Source organism: Arachis hypogaea, chromosome 13 (assembly GCF_003086295.3).
Source record: "Arachis hypogaea cultivar Tifrunner chromosome 13, arahy.Tifrunner.gnm2.J5K5, whole genome shotgun sequence".
NCBI classification, from domain to species: domain Eukaryota; kingdom Viridiplantae; phylum Streptophyta; class Magnoliopsida; order Fabales; family Fabaceae; genus Arachis; species Arachis hypogaea.
The window spans coordinates 115207129-115222559 of NC_092048.1; the positions used below are offsets into that span (position 1 = coordinate 115207129).

At 33.7% G+C, this 15431-nt stretch overlaps 1 protein-coding gene and 2 long non-coding RNA genes across 3 annotated transcripts; all 3 read left to right on the forward strand.

Annotated features, from left to right (window-relative positions):
• Positions 1-721: 721 nt before the first annotated feature.
• On the forward strand, positions 722-1913 carry LOC112732797 (uncharacterized). The gene has a single exon (XM_025781598.3). The coding sequence runs from the start codon at positions 1003-1005 to the stop codon at positions 1741-1743; it is 741 nt and encodes a 246-aa protein (XP_025637383.1). The 5' UTR covers positions 722-1002; the 3' UTR covers positions 1744-1913.
• Positions 1914-7039: 5126 nt separating this feature from the next.
• Positions 7040-8299, forward strand: LOC114925038 (uncharacterized). The gene is made up of 4 exons (XR_011869875.1): positions 7040-7081; positions 7178-7423; positions 7593-8083; positions 8165-8299. It is a non-coding gene; the product is annotated as an uncharacterized lncRNA (long non-coding RNA).
• A 302-nt stretch (positions 8300-8601) lies between these two features.
• LOC112735994 (uncharacterized) lies at positions 8602-11954 on the forward strand. Its single transcript, XR_011870431.1, has 14 exons — positions 8602-8667; positions 8740-8808; positions 8891-9100; positions 9185-9274; positions 9464-9591; positions 9673-9783; positions 9960-10026; positions 10105-10599; positions 10688-10774; positions 10864-10992; positions 11104-11213; positions 11347-11451; positions 11521-11614; positions 11700-11954. It is a non-coding gene; the product is annotated as an uncharacterized lncRNA (long non-coding RNA).
• Positions 11955-15431: the final 3477 nt, after the last annotated feature.

Here is a 15431-nt window from a genome sequence, read left to right on the forward strand (position 1 = left end):
TCATCACCAACAATGATGGGTACTGAGCTATTTCTAGAGGAAATACTATGTGAATTTTGGGATTACTCATTAGTTTATTTCTCTCCTAAGTATGCCTAGGTGTCGTCAATTTGAGGAAATAGTTATTAGCTATTGTTGGAGGAAACACTATACCTTTCTAGAGATGTGTCATTATGCAAAAAGGTTGGTTTTGGAAGAAACACTATTCCTGTGCTTTGGGAACTGAACTGCATAACTATTATATATTAAATAGATTTAAAAAAACGAAAAAATTCTACATCAGCTATGGCTCCACGAGAATTCTCTGTCTTATAGACTTGTAGATAGATAGATAGATTAATTAGGAGAGGTTATAGGAGAGGAAGGGGTATTGTTTCTCTATTTGAATTTGTGGAATTTTTGTTGGGTCGGGTCAGGGTTATCTGGCACTGCTCAAGTAAAAAAAAAAAAAGATAAATAGATCTTTGACTTTTTGGTCTGCAGACATTTATATTTTTGAGTATTTAAAAATATGTTTAAATCACTAACTTTTTTAAAATTTGGACATATCAATTCTTAAATCTAATTTGTTTCATTTTAAAAAATTTTCTACGTGTGCATCCATATATCAGCTAGGCTAATACAACTAAAGTTATGTTTAATTTTTTTGTTAAATTTTAAACAAAAAAATCAATGCGTCTAGATTTTAAAAAGATCAAAAAGTTAATTGTATTTTCAAATGGTTGAAGATGTAAATGTTTGACAATCAAAATGTTCTTTTCTTAAAAAAAAAAAAAAAAACTACCGTAATTAATATCATCCAAGGCTATGACCAAAACGGGTGAGATTTTAGAAAAGAAAATGGTTACCGAACCGACAAAGGCTCCCCATTAACGCTGTATAGTACTGAGTTCTGACGCTCACTCTCATCGTTTCCTCTCTCAGCCAGCAAACAAAGCAACCCAAAAAACACTGCATATCCAATTCTCAAAACCCTAATTTCACCCCCCAAATTCCAATCCAATGGCTAAAGAGTTCAAGGTTCCGCCGGTGGCCTTCCCACAAGCCGGAAACCCCACCGCCGGAGGTCCAAACATCCAGCAGCGACGCATGGCTGCGCCGCCCTTCCAGCCAAACTCCGGCATCCCCTTCATGTCCTTTGACATAGGCTCCGCCGCTGCGTCCACCTCATCTGGCCCAATCTACTCTGGACCGGGCACCGTGGGCGGCTCCGCCAACTTCGACGACGAGGAACCACTCCTCGAGGAGCTCGGGATCCACCCTGAACAAATCTGGAGCAAGATCCGATCCGTTCTGAACCCGTTCCGCGTGAACCACACCATCCACAAGGATTCCGATCTATCCGGACCGATCCTTCTCTACATGTCGTTTTGCCTCTTCCAGTTACTTGCCGGAAAAATCCAATTCGGCGTGATTCTTGGCTGGATCGTGGTCTCTTCGATCTTCTTGTACGTGGTTTTTAACATGCTTGCCGGTCGAGCCGGTAACTTGGACCTTCACACGTGCACCAGCGTGGTTGGTTACTGCATGTTGCCGGTGGTGATCTACTCGGCCATGTCGCTATTCCTGCCTCAGGGAGGGATCGTGGCGATTGTTGCCGCTTCGGTTTTCGTGCTGTGGGCGACCAGGGCTTCGACGGGTCTCATCGTTTTGCTTGCGGATGGCGGCGACGAGCACCGTGGCTTGATAGCGTATGCGTGTTTCTTGATCTACACTCTGTTTTCGTTGCTTGTTGTGTTCTAGGGGTGGATGTGGATTTGTTTGGGCGCGGAGGATTTTTCTTGTTTTTCAGATTTAGAGAACGGTTCTTTTTTTTGGGGTTAGCATTGCATATTCACGCTATGGTATAGTCATAATTTGATGTAGAAAAGTGGAGATTATTGCCCTTATATTGAAAAAGATTTTGTTTAAAATGTTATCTCTAGGTTACTTGTGTTTGTGTGTGTTGCAGAAGTATATATGGTCGTTTCTTTTTTCCATCCTAAGAATTTTTGTTTAATAGTTGTTCAGTAAATATAACTCATTTGGCATAGTGAGTTATGTTTTTTATATGTCTGCATTCTGGAACTGTGTGGAATGCTTGATTGATCCTAAAACTTTTAGCAATGTGGCTTTGGTAATGGGTTTCGACACAGAAACAGGATGCCAAGCTCAATTTTGCATGCCAGAGTTACGTCTTCCATATTTGGTTATGAATTATGAAAAAGTATATTACATGCAAAGGTTATATCTTTAAAAGATATAGTCTGCTGTTCTTAGGTTTCATAATTTTGAAGTCTTCCAAGTGCAAACTGACTTTTATGAATGAATTCTTAGTTCATTTGCCTCCTTGAGAAAACACAGGGTTGAAACTCTCTGCTCTGTCTTAGTCCACTGTCATTCTTTTTATTTTTAAGTATGTATCTGATCTAAAACATGATCCTGTGCTTTGGATTTAATAAATGTCAGACAATGATTTGTTTGGTTTAAGATGAACAATTGACCATAATTATCTGGACGTACTTAGGAGTAAGAATTTCCTGATTATGTGTTGGTTTGAATTAGCTTATTTGAGTTAAAAAAGTACTTTTTTATAAAAAAATAAAGTACTTTAAGTTTTAAACACATTTTGATACATCTTTTAAGAAAAGTATATTTATTAAAAAAGCAAATTATTTGCTTTTTTCTAAAAGCCAGTAATACCTTGCTTTAAAAAAAAAAACAGAAGGAAAAGACGTTTTTAATATTTGAAAACTCTTTTTAAAAAGTCTATCCAAATGTAAAATAACTTTTATCTATAAAAAATGATTTTCTTAAAAAAGATAAAAGAATAAATACTTTTTTTCAAAAGCCAATTCAAACTAGTCCTATGATGATTTCTTTGCAGGTCAATTGTATGATTTAGTTGTTGCTTATTATTGTAGTCTCTCTATATGTAAGATGACATTTCTTGAGGTTTGTAGGTGAACATGAACCATTGATCTGATATTATGCCACTGCTTTCTTATAAAATTGTTTTATGGGATATCATCATAGGCAGACAATCCATAAGAACCCAGAAAAGCTACTTAGGAATATTGTAATTTTGATGCTAATAAGCTTGCAGCTTATTACCTCTTATAGAAGTGACACATTTTTCTTATTATCATGGTAGAAGAGATTTTGGGTTCATTCATATAATTGCATTTTATATTTGCTATTTCATGTACCTTCCCTTTAGTGAAATTCTTGCAACCTTACAACCAAAGGTTATTCCTTCTACTTGTACAGTTTCTGATAAGCTGCCTAACTTTTATGCTGCTATATGTTTTGTGGGTATTGTTGATTCATATTACTTACCATTCAAGGGCAGCAAAGTTAATTAAGACATAGTTGAAAATCTAAGGTAGATAATGTACTGTTGACGAATTTGATAATAACATTTAGTGCACAAAGAATGTTTTCTCAATTAGGTACTTTGTATTGGATTCAATCTATGTTCTTATTAGCAACTAAGTATTAACATTGTACAATATTAAGCAGACAAACAATCAGTGCTATAATTATTGTCTTTTGATTTTACAATTTCTCATTTTTTCCCCAAGATGCCAGTCTTATTCAAGTACTATTACTTTACCAGCTAAGGCTCTCCTCTAGTTAGTGTTTTCATTTCTTGTTATATGTTATGAACAAAGAGAAAAGAGAAAAATAAGAAACTGATTACTTATTTTCATTGTTTTCTTCACAAAATCCTAAAAGCAAGAAATAGGTGGAAAATAAGGCTACACTTTTGTAATTAGAACAGAGCATGCCCTAATAGTTAGCGTTTTTGCTTGTAGAAAGAAATAATTTAATTTTCACAGGAATTGTACTTCTATATCACTAGTGTAAGTGCTGATACATCATTCTGTAAAGATCTTTCTAGTTCAAAATTTTGCACGAGTTATAGTTTATATAATTTCTAAGGATTATGTACTAGATGAATTAGATTCTGATTTAGATGGTTTTTTCTATGCATCACTTTCGTGGATTGCATTTTTCTTTTTTTTGAGATGGTATATACTTTAACTTATTTATCTCACATTTAGAATGTTAGTAACTCGAGGCTTGACGAATAAGTATTCTTCGTCTTAGGCCTTACCTCTGATTATGGATGTATTTGTGTGAATCTATTACAATTTTTCTTCCCAGTTACTTCTTTAGTTCTTTCCTTTAGCCCTGAAAATTTCTGTTCCACCATGTAGCCTAAGCCTTTTGACTTGTACGAGTGAACAGAGGATTGTGTGCTGTCATATATTCCCCTCCTATAACATTATTTTTTAGATAGTTAAAGTTATCTCGTTTCATTATTGTTTCTGCCATTTTGGAGAGACCCTGCCTAGAATATTTGGAAATCAGGTGATGATTTAGGGTTGTTTTGCGTCCAGTTTCATACAAATTTTGTTGTTGTTGGAATTTATTTTTTTAAATAATTCTAACAAATTATAACTGCGAATTTATACTATTACAAATGCTAAGGTGTGCTGAATCCCGATCATGAAAGCTGGAGAAGTATCCTAACCTATTGATTCTGCATTCCAATGTTTCGAAGCAAATCTAAAATAATAGAAAGAGAAATCTAATTTCTACTACACGGTGAAAAAAAGAAATCTAAACCCAAAGTCTACAATAATAGAAAGAGATATATTGCAAGTCTACAATAATAGAAAGAGATATTGCTGCTGAGGTTTTGGCACAAATGGAGGATTTGTACACTTCTCATTAAGCTGCATCAGAGTTCAAATTCCATGAGTGTAATATATAGAATTCTTTCTAGTGTTTATGAGTGTGTGAGTTGTGTGAGACCAAGGGAAAAAAAAGAAGAGGAGATATAGTTGTTGCAGGGTAATGCTATTTAAGAGATATATTAGGAGGCCATTAAAATTTGTTTGTTTCAGGATAATGCTGCCGACCACCTTCCGAGTAGGTTGTGTTCTTCCATCTAGAGAAAGGCAAACTCTTTGGTGCCTATAAATTTAGTACCGAATTTGCGGAATTTATCTTTTATGGTAAGTTTTTAATATTTAAAAATTATTTATTTTTATATTTTTAAATTAAATATTAATTTTTATTTTTTTAATAAATTAAATAATTATATGTAGGCATCATAATAAACACCTTAAAATAATTCGTTCAAAAACCATCAATGTATTTTTTTTATACCAATATTCAATTATAATTTTATATAAGGAAAAACAAAACTTTTAGATAATAAGTATAACAATTAATTATTTTTATTTGTAAAATAGATCTAAAATTTAATTAAATATAAAAGTATGTGTATTAATTTTAAAAAAATAATGTTAAAATTGATTATTAATAAAAAATTAAATTCTTAATACATTAAAAATGTCAATAAGATTTTTATAAAAGATATAACTAAAAGTTTATCCTTTAATTTTTTTTTTATCTACGAATTGTTTTGGTTTCATGATAGAATTAAACTAATGTTGTCTTAATATTATTTAAGAATGTTTGCAATGCGGTTTGGATCAGTTTGAAGAAAAAAATTTATCTGATTTGAATATTAATTTTACTTGCGGTCCGATTTTGGTTGGATAATGTTTTTTTAGACAATCCAATCTAATTTGATCCAATTTCAAGCAATCTGGATTGAATTGAATTTACGATTTTGTAAATGAAAAAAATTAAATATACATAACAAATCTTAATATCAACTCTTAAATAACCAACAATGACATAAACAAATCTATACGTATCTTGAAAAACTAATAACATAATATAACAACAACAACAATAAAGCCTTGTTCCACTAGTTGAGGTAAATAAGCAATCTGTTGTGGAGATGTGGGGAAATAACATAATAATAGAAAATAAATTATAGATGAGTTAAAATAAATAAATAAATAAATCTCAATTTAAATTTTTAAAATATTCACTAAATAAATAATACATAAATAAGATAAAAATGTATAATAAATTGAACATATTGCAAGTAAAATTTTAAATATAATAATAATAGGCCTGCTACACATACAAGCCTTTTTGGCCTACAAGTTATACAAGTTGGCCCAAACCCAACAAAAAGCACGCGCACTACAGTCTTCTACAATTGAGCGTAAACACACGCGCCTTACTCAACCGTTTCGTTTTTCCAAAGCGCGCTCATTATGAAAGACTCTTCCTCTTCTTCCTCAATCAATACCCAAACCGTCGAGATTTAAGCCACATTCGAAACCAATTGCAATTTTGAAGAAACCTTCCAACTCCTTGCGAAAAGTAGAAGAAATCAAGAAGAAAACATACAAAGCTCCATCGAAAAACACCAAAAAGAACAAACAAACATTATTCAAGGTACTCTTTTACTGTTCTTCTAGGTTTTTCACATTTCTGTTTCTAATTTCGAAATCGAAGCACTATATCGTCCGTATTTCTCTCTATGTTTCACTGTTCTTGGTTTAGATCTCATATTACTCTTCAGATGAAACTATTCTTCGTTTACGCTATTTTACGTACTTCTAGTGAATGCTTTAACGTGTGTTTTGATCTGTTTTGGTACATGTTTTGTGCATGTTTACATTTTTTTAAGTAGGTTTGTATACTCTGTATTGTGCATGTTTACATGAAAGACTCTTCCTCTTCTAAATGATTTTTGGGTGTATATGTCGAACTTGGAATGCGACTGTTGCTTCTAGTGGCATTTTGAACTTAAATATCTTTCTGAACTCATATAATGTCATGTAATCCAAAAAAATGTAGAGGTGTATGGGACTGATATATATATATATATATATATATATATATATATATATATATATATATATATATAGGATTATTGAAGTCTAACTGGTACTGTTCTAATTGTGCTTGACCTTGTAGTGTCATTTTATACATGTTTGTTTGAGTTGAATATGATTTTGAACTCATTTAATTTCATTTAATTGAAAAAACAAAATGTTTATAGGACTAGATTTGGGTATATATGACTGATATTTGGGTGTATCTGACTGATATTTGGGTGTATATCTCTGATATTTGGGTGTATTTTTTATCTATTGACAGTATCTCTTTTTCATTGCAGTAAAAATGGCAACCAAGAACCAAGGTGGAAAAAAAATACAATGTAAGCACAAATATGTCTTAAAACAAGTCAATTTTTCCTAATACAAATATATGTTATTTAAAGAACTCTAATTTTACTTTTTTTTTTAAACCAAAGACTTGAAGTGTGCCACCAGATTATTGAGTGAAGAATTTGAAAATATGAGCAAGGCAAAGAAAGCAATTGTTCGGGAATTAGGTTTTGGTAGACTCGTATACATCCCGCCAATGAGGGTGCATCACAAACTATTAAAGGAGTTGGCTAACTCCTTTAAATTGGGCAAAAACACACTCAAAATAAGCTATGGTTCCTTTAAAGTTAAACCCAGCACAATAGGGGCTGCCCTTGGCCTCAATGCATCAGGTAACTGATTACAGAAAACCTCTATACTTCCATTCTTCGTAATATCTTATTCTGATATCATGTAATCAAGAAATAATATAGGTGTATATGAGTGATATTTGGGTGTATATGAGTGATATTTGGATGTATTTCAAGTGATTTGGAGTGTAAATTATTTTCTTTTTTGTAGGAGATCTATTTCCTGATAAAGTGAGTTATAAGAAACTTTCTGAGGAGAACAAACTAATTTTTAGAAGGTTCCAGGGGAAGACTCTAAAGAATCTGACCGATGAGATGATGAGTATTGGTGTTGAAAACGAACAAGATCGCCTGATGTTCAAGAGGATTTTCATCCTTTATATTCAGATGGCGTTCTTGTTGCCAACAACAATAAACAAAATCTCTCATGTGCACCTAGCTCCAATTTTTAAGATGGACAAAATAACGGAGGACAACTGGGGAGCCCATGTGCTGAATTTCATCATCAAAGGCATAACTAATTACCGTCTGAAAAAGAAAAAATCAATCGACGACTGCCTCTTTGCCTTGATGATAATCTATTTCCATCTGACAAAAAACAAAGACAAGAAAGGAGAAGAAAATCCTGGACTGCCCTGGGTTAGCAACTAGAATAGAGAGCAGTTGGTTGTAAGAATGAGAGCAGAAATAGATGGACATATGGTAAGTGAACAGAATACCTTCTCTAATTTGGGTATATTTTATTTATGTAGATGTTGTAAACTAACATTTCTACTATTTCAGGACATCGTAAAGAAGGCATAAACAAAAAAGAAATTGAAACAAATGAAGAAAAAGAAAAGAAAGTAAAAAACAAAAAAACAAAAAAAAAAACAAGGCAAGTTCATCATCATCTGAGAGTGATACATCTGAAACTGAAGTTGATTCTTCCTCGGAGTCTGAGTCTGAAGAAGACTCAGAGGAATCAAAAAGGAAACAACCCACCAGAACGGCCAAAAAGTAAGTAATATTTTTGGTGTATTTTGTCACTTTTAGGGTATTTTTTACTAATGATTGTTTGCCTTCCAGAATGAAATCCAAAAAAAGGAAGCAGATTCTGGAGGATTCCAATTCATAAAATGAATTGAATGATGAGTAAGATTCTGAAATTATCGTCGCTTTCTTTTCTGTTTATTTTCAAAATTTGATATATTAACAGAGTGTTTCTCATTAACTTTCAGAAGTGAAGAATCATCACCAATAAAAAAACAAAAAACAAAGAAAAAAATTCAGACTTCACCCAAAAAGTAAGCACTGCTTTGGATAGTATTTTATCATCAATTTTATTTTGTTTTTCTAATTCATACTTTTTTTTCCAGGTCACAATCCAAAAAGAGAAAGCACATTGTTAAGGATTCGTCTCCTGAACAAACTCAATCCTATGATGGGTAAGATACTTTGTAAAGCTATATTACAGTTTATCATCAAAATTATATTTGTTAACATGTTCTTTTATGCATGTACTGTCAGATCTGAACTTGGAACTGAAGTATTACAAGAATTCTTAAGGGAATCAAAAAAGAAGAAAACCAATGAAAAACTGCTGCACAGGAGTTTGTTATATTTTGGTGTATATTACCGATTTTAAGGTGTTTTAGTTGCTGATAATTGTTTTTGGTTTTCCAGGAAGAAGGGAGCTCCGCTGCGATCGACAAAAGGTCACTATGACTCATTCGAAATGTAAGAACCTTTATTTGATAAAATCTTGTTATCCTGATTTAACTGTATGGTATTTTTACTGAATGATGTTTATTCTATGCTTAGAATGCTGGAGGTGAACTTAGGAAGTGAGAATGATCCTTTGTCTCAAGGACAAACGGATCAAAGTAGCATAAACAAACCAGCGGATAGCATGTAATTTTTGTTTCTAATACCGGTTGCTTTTATCTTTTTTTACCTTCTACTTCTAATTCTGTATATATTTTTTTTGAAAAAAAAATTCTTTAATATTTTATTCAAGAAAAAAAGATAGAAAAAAAAGCAAAAACTGCAACTACGTAAGTTCTCAAAAAATAAAGTATGTGTTTCTTTTCAATGCTTCAGGTGTATTTTGAATTTATTTGGGTGTATTTCAAGTTGAGTCTGGTAGAAGAATCAGCCAATGACCCAGCTCAACAGAACATGATGGTTGTGCGGATGGAGACACATTCACAACTTGAAGCGCTTTCAATGTAAGTTTTACAACTAAATTTCAACCTTATAATCATGAATTTTAACGAGCTTTCTTAATTTTTTATTTTTGTCTTGTTTAGACTTCCGATTCAAGTTTATGTCCCTCTGTCCCAGACAACCCCTATGCCAGCAATTGAACCATCCCCTGCAAAGTCTCCGAGAGAGAAAATTAGTGAAGAAAGAACAAAAAGGTAAGGAATAATATTCGGGTGTATTTGGTTATTATTTGGGTGTATATTGTCCTTATTTGTGTATATTTTTCTTATTTCGTGTTTGGGTGTATTTGATTATTATTTGGGTGTATATCTTCACAATTGATCTGTAACTGATATTTTTATAATATGATTCGTTTTATCTAACCCTGCAGCACTCCACAACCCCCGAAACCTGATGAAAGCACACCCACGGTTCCACCAGCTCCATCTAAAATATAAGTTCAGCACAATAAAATTTGGTTTTCAATACCATTTGTCTATTCTTATTCTTATAGTACGTTATATGTCAACATGCAGTAATCCAGCCCCAGAAGACGCTGCTGCACTGATAATAATGGTCCGGACAACATCCTACATACCTAAAGAAGGTCCGATGCCATCATTCAGCCTTGGCTTGACTGATTCAACTCAAGAAGAAGCACTGACGCAAGAGGGGTAGAAGGCAAAAAGTCCTGAAATACCAAAACTAATCGAACAATTAGAAGAACTGGTGGAAAAAATTGCAAATAGTGGGGTGAAGATAGCATTGGATTATGCAGAGGGTAAAAGTCCATCGATTGAAAAGCAGTGTGCCGAAGAAATTTTTGAAAAGTTTGAAACTCCTGTGAAGAGCAAGGAGATATCGGCTTAAATGAAAGAGAAATGCTACGTTTGGGCCACACGTGTGAAGACATATAGAGATGGAAGCACTAATGAGATGACCCGGTGTGCACCCTCAAAGCCCAAGATCGATTCATTTTGTCAAAAGTCCACTTTGCATCTCTGAAAGCTGCTACACATAAAGAAGCTGAGGTAATATTAGAATAACATTAATGATTTTGTCATGAAATGTAACTGCTATGTTGATTGATGTAAATTGATTTGGGTTTTTTTTTTCTAGATTGTCACTGCCATGTGCCTAATCCTGAACCAACAAAACATTAAAAGATTTCAAGAAGAAATATACTGTCTCCCCCCTGATATTGTGGTAAGGTGTACTTCAATGAAATTTAGGTATATTTTTGTAATCTTTTGGGTGTATTATATATTTCATTTGGTGTTTCACAAATGTTGCAGAACATGGCCATTGGAAATCATCCAGATGGAGAATTCTTACAGCCTAAAACCAAAAAGCCATTTAAGGTCGAAGACTACCCAATGTTTATACCCTTTTTGGACCTCAAAAAATTAGCATCACATCGATATGTAAGTTTTCGTTTCTAAAACTTATCACAATTCTTTGGTTATGTGCCAATTAAACTAAAATACTGTTCAATGTGGACATGCTTTAAATTTTTGCACCTGTTTGCTATTCAGAGCATTGGTGAATATGGGTGGCTGACGTAAGAAAGAAAAAATTTTATATACTTGACCCGTATCATAAGGAGTGTCCCTCCAAAGCCAGAATGAAGCTAAATACATTTGTTGTAAGTTATTTTTGTGTTTTGTGTTTTAATATTTGGGTATATTTCTGTTCAAAATAAGGTGTAGTTTGTGATCCTTTGGGTGTATTCCTTTATTAAATTTATTCTTATATTTTGCTTTGTTTTTTGTTTTTAGGGATATGTAATTTCGAGAATGAGGGTATATGCTGGGGGAACCTCTCAGGAAAAAGGATCATGAAATTGAACCACCATACATTAACATCTCTGGCCAAAAAATAAGGTATAAATCTTTTACTCTGAAAATTAATCTTTCCTATATTAATTTGCTAATTTATTTTTTGTTTTTCAGTTATGATTGTGCTATTTATGTAATGAAATGGCTTGAAATAATTCAACTTGAAAACATTAAAAGAGGGAAGTATGAGTGGGTCAATTGGACTCAGGTAATTATGTTTAAAACTATATAACTCTCTATTACTTTACTAAATTAACATAGTTGATTAAAAAGAATATTCTTTTAAACTGTAGGAGGAGGTGGACCACTTTAGAGTAGAATTTGCTTCCCGGATTCTATTTCATAAAATGAATCAAGACAGAGCTGAAGCCATTAGGGGAAGTGAAGCAGTAAGATTGTCCAAGCTATCGTCACTGTTGTTGAGTCCATATTGTCAGATAGATTCATATGATATTGACAGTGATTAATCTAAGTGTTGTGTATTTTTGGAATAGTTTAAACACTTGTTGTAAAATTTTGCGAATATAATCCAATTTTATTATAAATTTTTTTCCATAATTAAACTGTCTCTTCTGTATTCAAAAGCTCTAAATTACAGGTTCTAAAAAAATGAAGGAAAACAACACCAAACCTACTATACATCCAAAAAATTGAATTTTACATCCAAATAATTTTAATATACACCCAAAATTCTATCCCTTGATGCTGGATCCCTAAAACCCTAAACCCCTAAACACTAAAACCCTAAACCCTAAAACCCTAAAACCTTAAACCCTAAACCCTAAAATCCTAAACCCCTAAACCCTAAAACCTTAAACTCTAAAACCCTAAACCCTAAAAACATAAGCCCTAAAAACCTAAAACCTAAACCCTTAAACCTTAAACCCTAAACCCTAAAACCCTAAATCTTAAACCATAAAAACTAAACAAAACAATAATTTCTAACATAAACAGCAGCATCTTAAAAATATAAAAAAGTTGAATTTTACACCAAAAAAATTGAATTTTACACTCAAATAATTTCAATATACACCCAAAATTCTATCCCCTGATGCTGGATCCCTAAAACCCTAAACCCCTAAACCCCTAAACACTAAAACCCTAGACTCTAAACCCTAAACCCTAAAACTCTAAAATCCTAAACCCCTAAAACCCTAAAACCCTAAACCCTAAAACCTTAAACCCTAAAAACTTAAATCTTAAACCCTAAACCCTAAAACCCTAAACCCTAAAAACCTAAATCCTAAACCCCTATACCATAAACCCTAAATCCTAAACCCTAAACCCTAAAACCCTAAACCTTAAACCATAAAAACTAAACAAAACAATAATTTCTAACATAAACAGCAACATCTGAAAAATATAAATGTAAAATGTCAAACACAAGAAAATTCAAAAATACACCCAAAAAACTGAGCGTTACACCAATATCCTGTAACTATACACCCAAAAAACTATCTTCTGCTGCTGGTTCCCTAAACTGATAATTCATAACATGTTCATGATATTGGTTGGAATTTGGTTGCACCACTGATGTAGCATAAAAAAGGTTTAACTAGAAATAATAAACTCACATATTAGTAAAACTATTAACAAGAAAATTAAACTCAATCACCACCTATTTGAAGAACATCACTTTTACCTCGTTTAGATCTTTCGTTTTCTTCTTTTTTGAGGCATTTACAATCTGTTTGTCCAACTTTGAACCTAGCCTATTTTTTGGAGGTCCTCTTGTTCAAACCCTTGGAGGGCTTTGAAGCTCGTTAACGAATTCCAAGTTGGCATCTTCGTGACATAATGAACATGTTCCCTTCTTTTTGGCTTTCAGTTCTTCCATCTCAACCATGACATTATCGTAGGCACGGTGCAGAATGGCAATTAGCTCCTCGGATTCTAATGCAAATTCGCAAATATTTTGCGAATGAAACACCAATTCGTCAAACCTCTTGCTTCTTGGCTCCAACAGTGGCTCGTCGTGGCTGCTCTTGATGTGTATGTGTCACCTCTTTACCTTCTTGCTCCATCATTCCAATATATATCTCGGTGACACTTGGGTTACTCGTTCAAAGCTTAACACGCTTAGGGCGTGACGGCACAATATCCCTCTTGACTCGAATAATAAGCACTGACATTTCACTTGGGCTGCTACTGAGTCGTAAGTAACCACAAACTTGTTGAATATTGAGCTGGAAACTTGTTCTCCAACTTTGTATACTGAATAGCCTAGAGCGGAGTTCGTTAATCTTGTGATGCAATTCACCTTCCCTCTGAATTGTGCTTGGACTTTCCTAAACTTTTGGTGAGTGTACACATGTTGAAACTGAGCTTCTATGGAGGATTTTGTTGCACACGGTATGACGGTGTGAAAATCTGCAGCATCGGATTCTCTCTCTTTTTGCTCCCTACTTCCGAGGCAATTATCGTATTGTTTGACAAATTGGATAAGTGAGCTGTTCCGAGTAATGAACTTGTTAAAAAATGAATGCATGCTCTCGCTCCTTTTTGTGCTTCTCATTTCGGCCCATAAGTGGTGATCCAGATAAATTGGAACCCATATATGACGGTCTTCATAAAGATCTGTATAATACACCCAAATCAGACTATATTACACCCAAAAACATGCAATTTACACCTCTGTTGCAGAATTTAAATATCATTATCTGAAAGCCACTTGTTGTCTACAAGACCATACTTCAGCAAAAAATCATTCCAATTCCTATTAAATGAGTCTTTGGTATGAGAGTTACAAACAACTTGGCTCATTTCTTATTCAATTTCTGTGTGTCCCTTGTAGCCGTTTAATTTGCTTGGAATCTTCTTCGTGATGTGTGTTGTAGGCATACAAGCCTATATAGCCCTTTTCATTGACGCGCATTGATTGGTGAGAATCCCTTTCGGAGCATTTCCTCCCATGCAACGAAGCCAACATTGAAATAACCATTTGAATGATTCAATATCTTTGTTTTTTATCAAAGCGCATCCAAGAAGTGTTGACTGACCGTGGTGATTCACCCCGACAAAAGAACCACAAACCAAAATATACCTGAAACAAATTACGAGAAAACAGAATTAAAATCATTACATACACCCAAATAATGATTTTATACACCCAAAAATATCAAATATACACCTCTGCAGTAGATTCATGAAACAACACACAAAACAGAATTAAAATCATTACATACACCCAAATAATGATTGTATACACCCAAAAACATCCAATATACACCTCTGCAACAGATTCATAAAACAACATTAATTTAGCATCACAAACAAGAACAGCATATTACCTGTTTGTATTGTAGGTGGTGTCGAATGAAATAACATCTCCGAAATACTCAAAGGCAGCTCTGCTCCTTGCATCGGCCCAAAAAGCCAGTTTAATCGACTGATCGTCCTCGAGTTCGAACTCAAAAAAGAAATTCTGATTCTTCTCTTTCATTCTTAATAAGTATTTTCCGAATTCTTTTGCATCTTCTTTTTCCGAAACATTCCGCACTTCTCTCGTGATGTAATTCCTCACGTCTTTTTCGATAAAATTTAACTCGAGGTGGCCCCTGGCTGCCGCAACGAATGATTAGTAAGTTTTGCTTGGTCTAATACCGGCTTCCTCGTCATTCTCTATTGTACGACGAATGGACATGCTTAGTTCCCTGTGCTATTTGAGCATCTCTACTTGAGTTGGACAGCAATGATGTGAATGATGCAACACGACTTTCGAAATGATCCAAGCACCAACATCCTTCAATGTGTGTATATAAATTCTTGCAGGACAATTTAAACTAGCTGTGGGATTTGTCTTCTCGGTCGGAGATATTTTAGATTTCCATTTTTCCTCTCTGCTATATGTAATCAATTGATTCTTAATTTCATTTTTCTTCTTCTTTGTGCTCCGAACTCTTGTAGAAAAATCTGTGGCCTTTGCATAGCCCTTGTAAAATTTTGCAGCATCTTCAAGGGTGTTAATAGTCATTCCAACCTTGGAAACAAACTGGTCATCAACAACACAGAGGGGCTGCAAAATG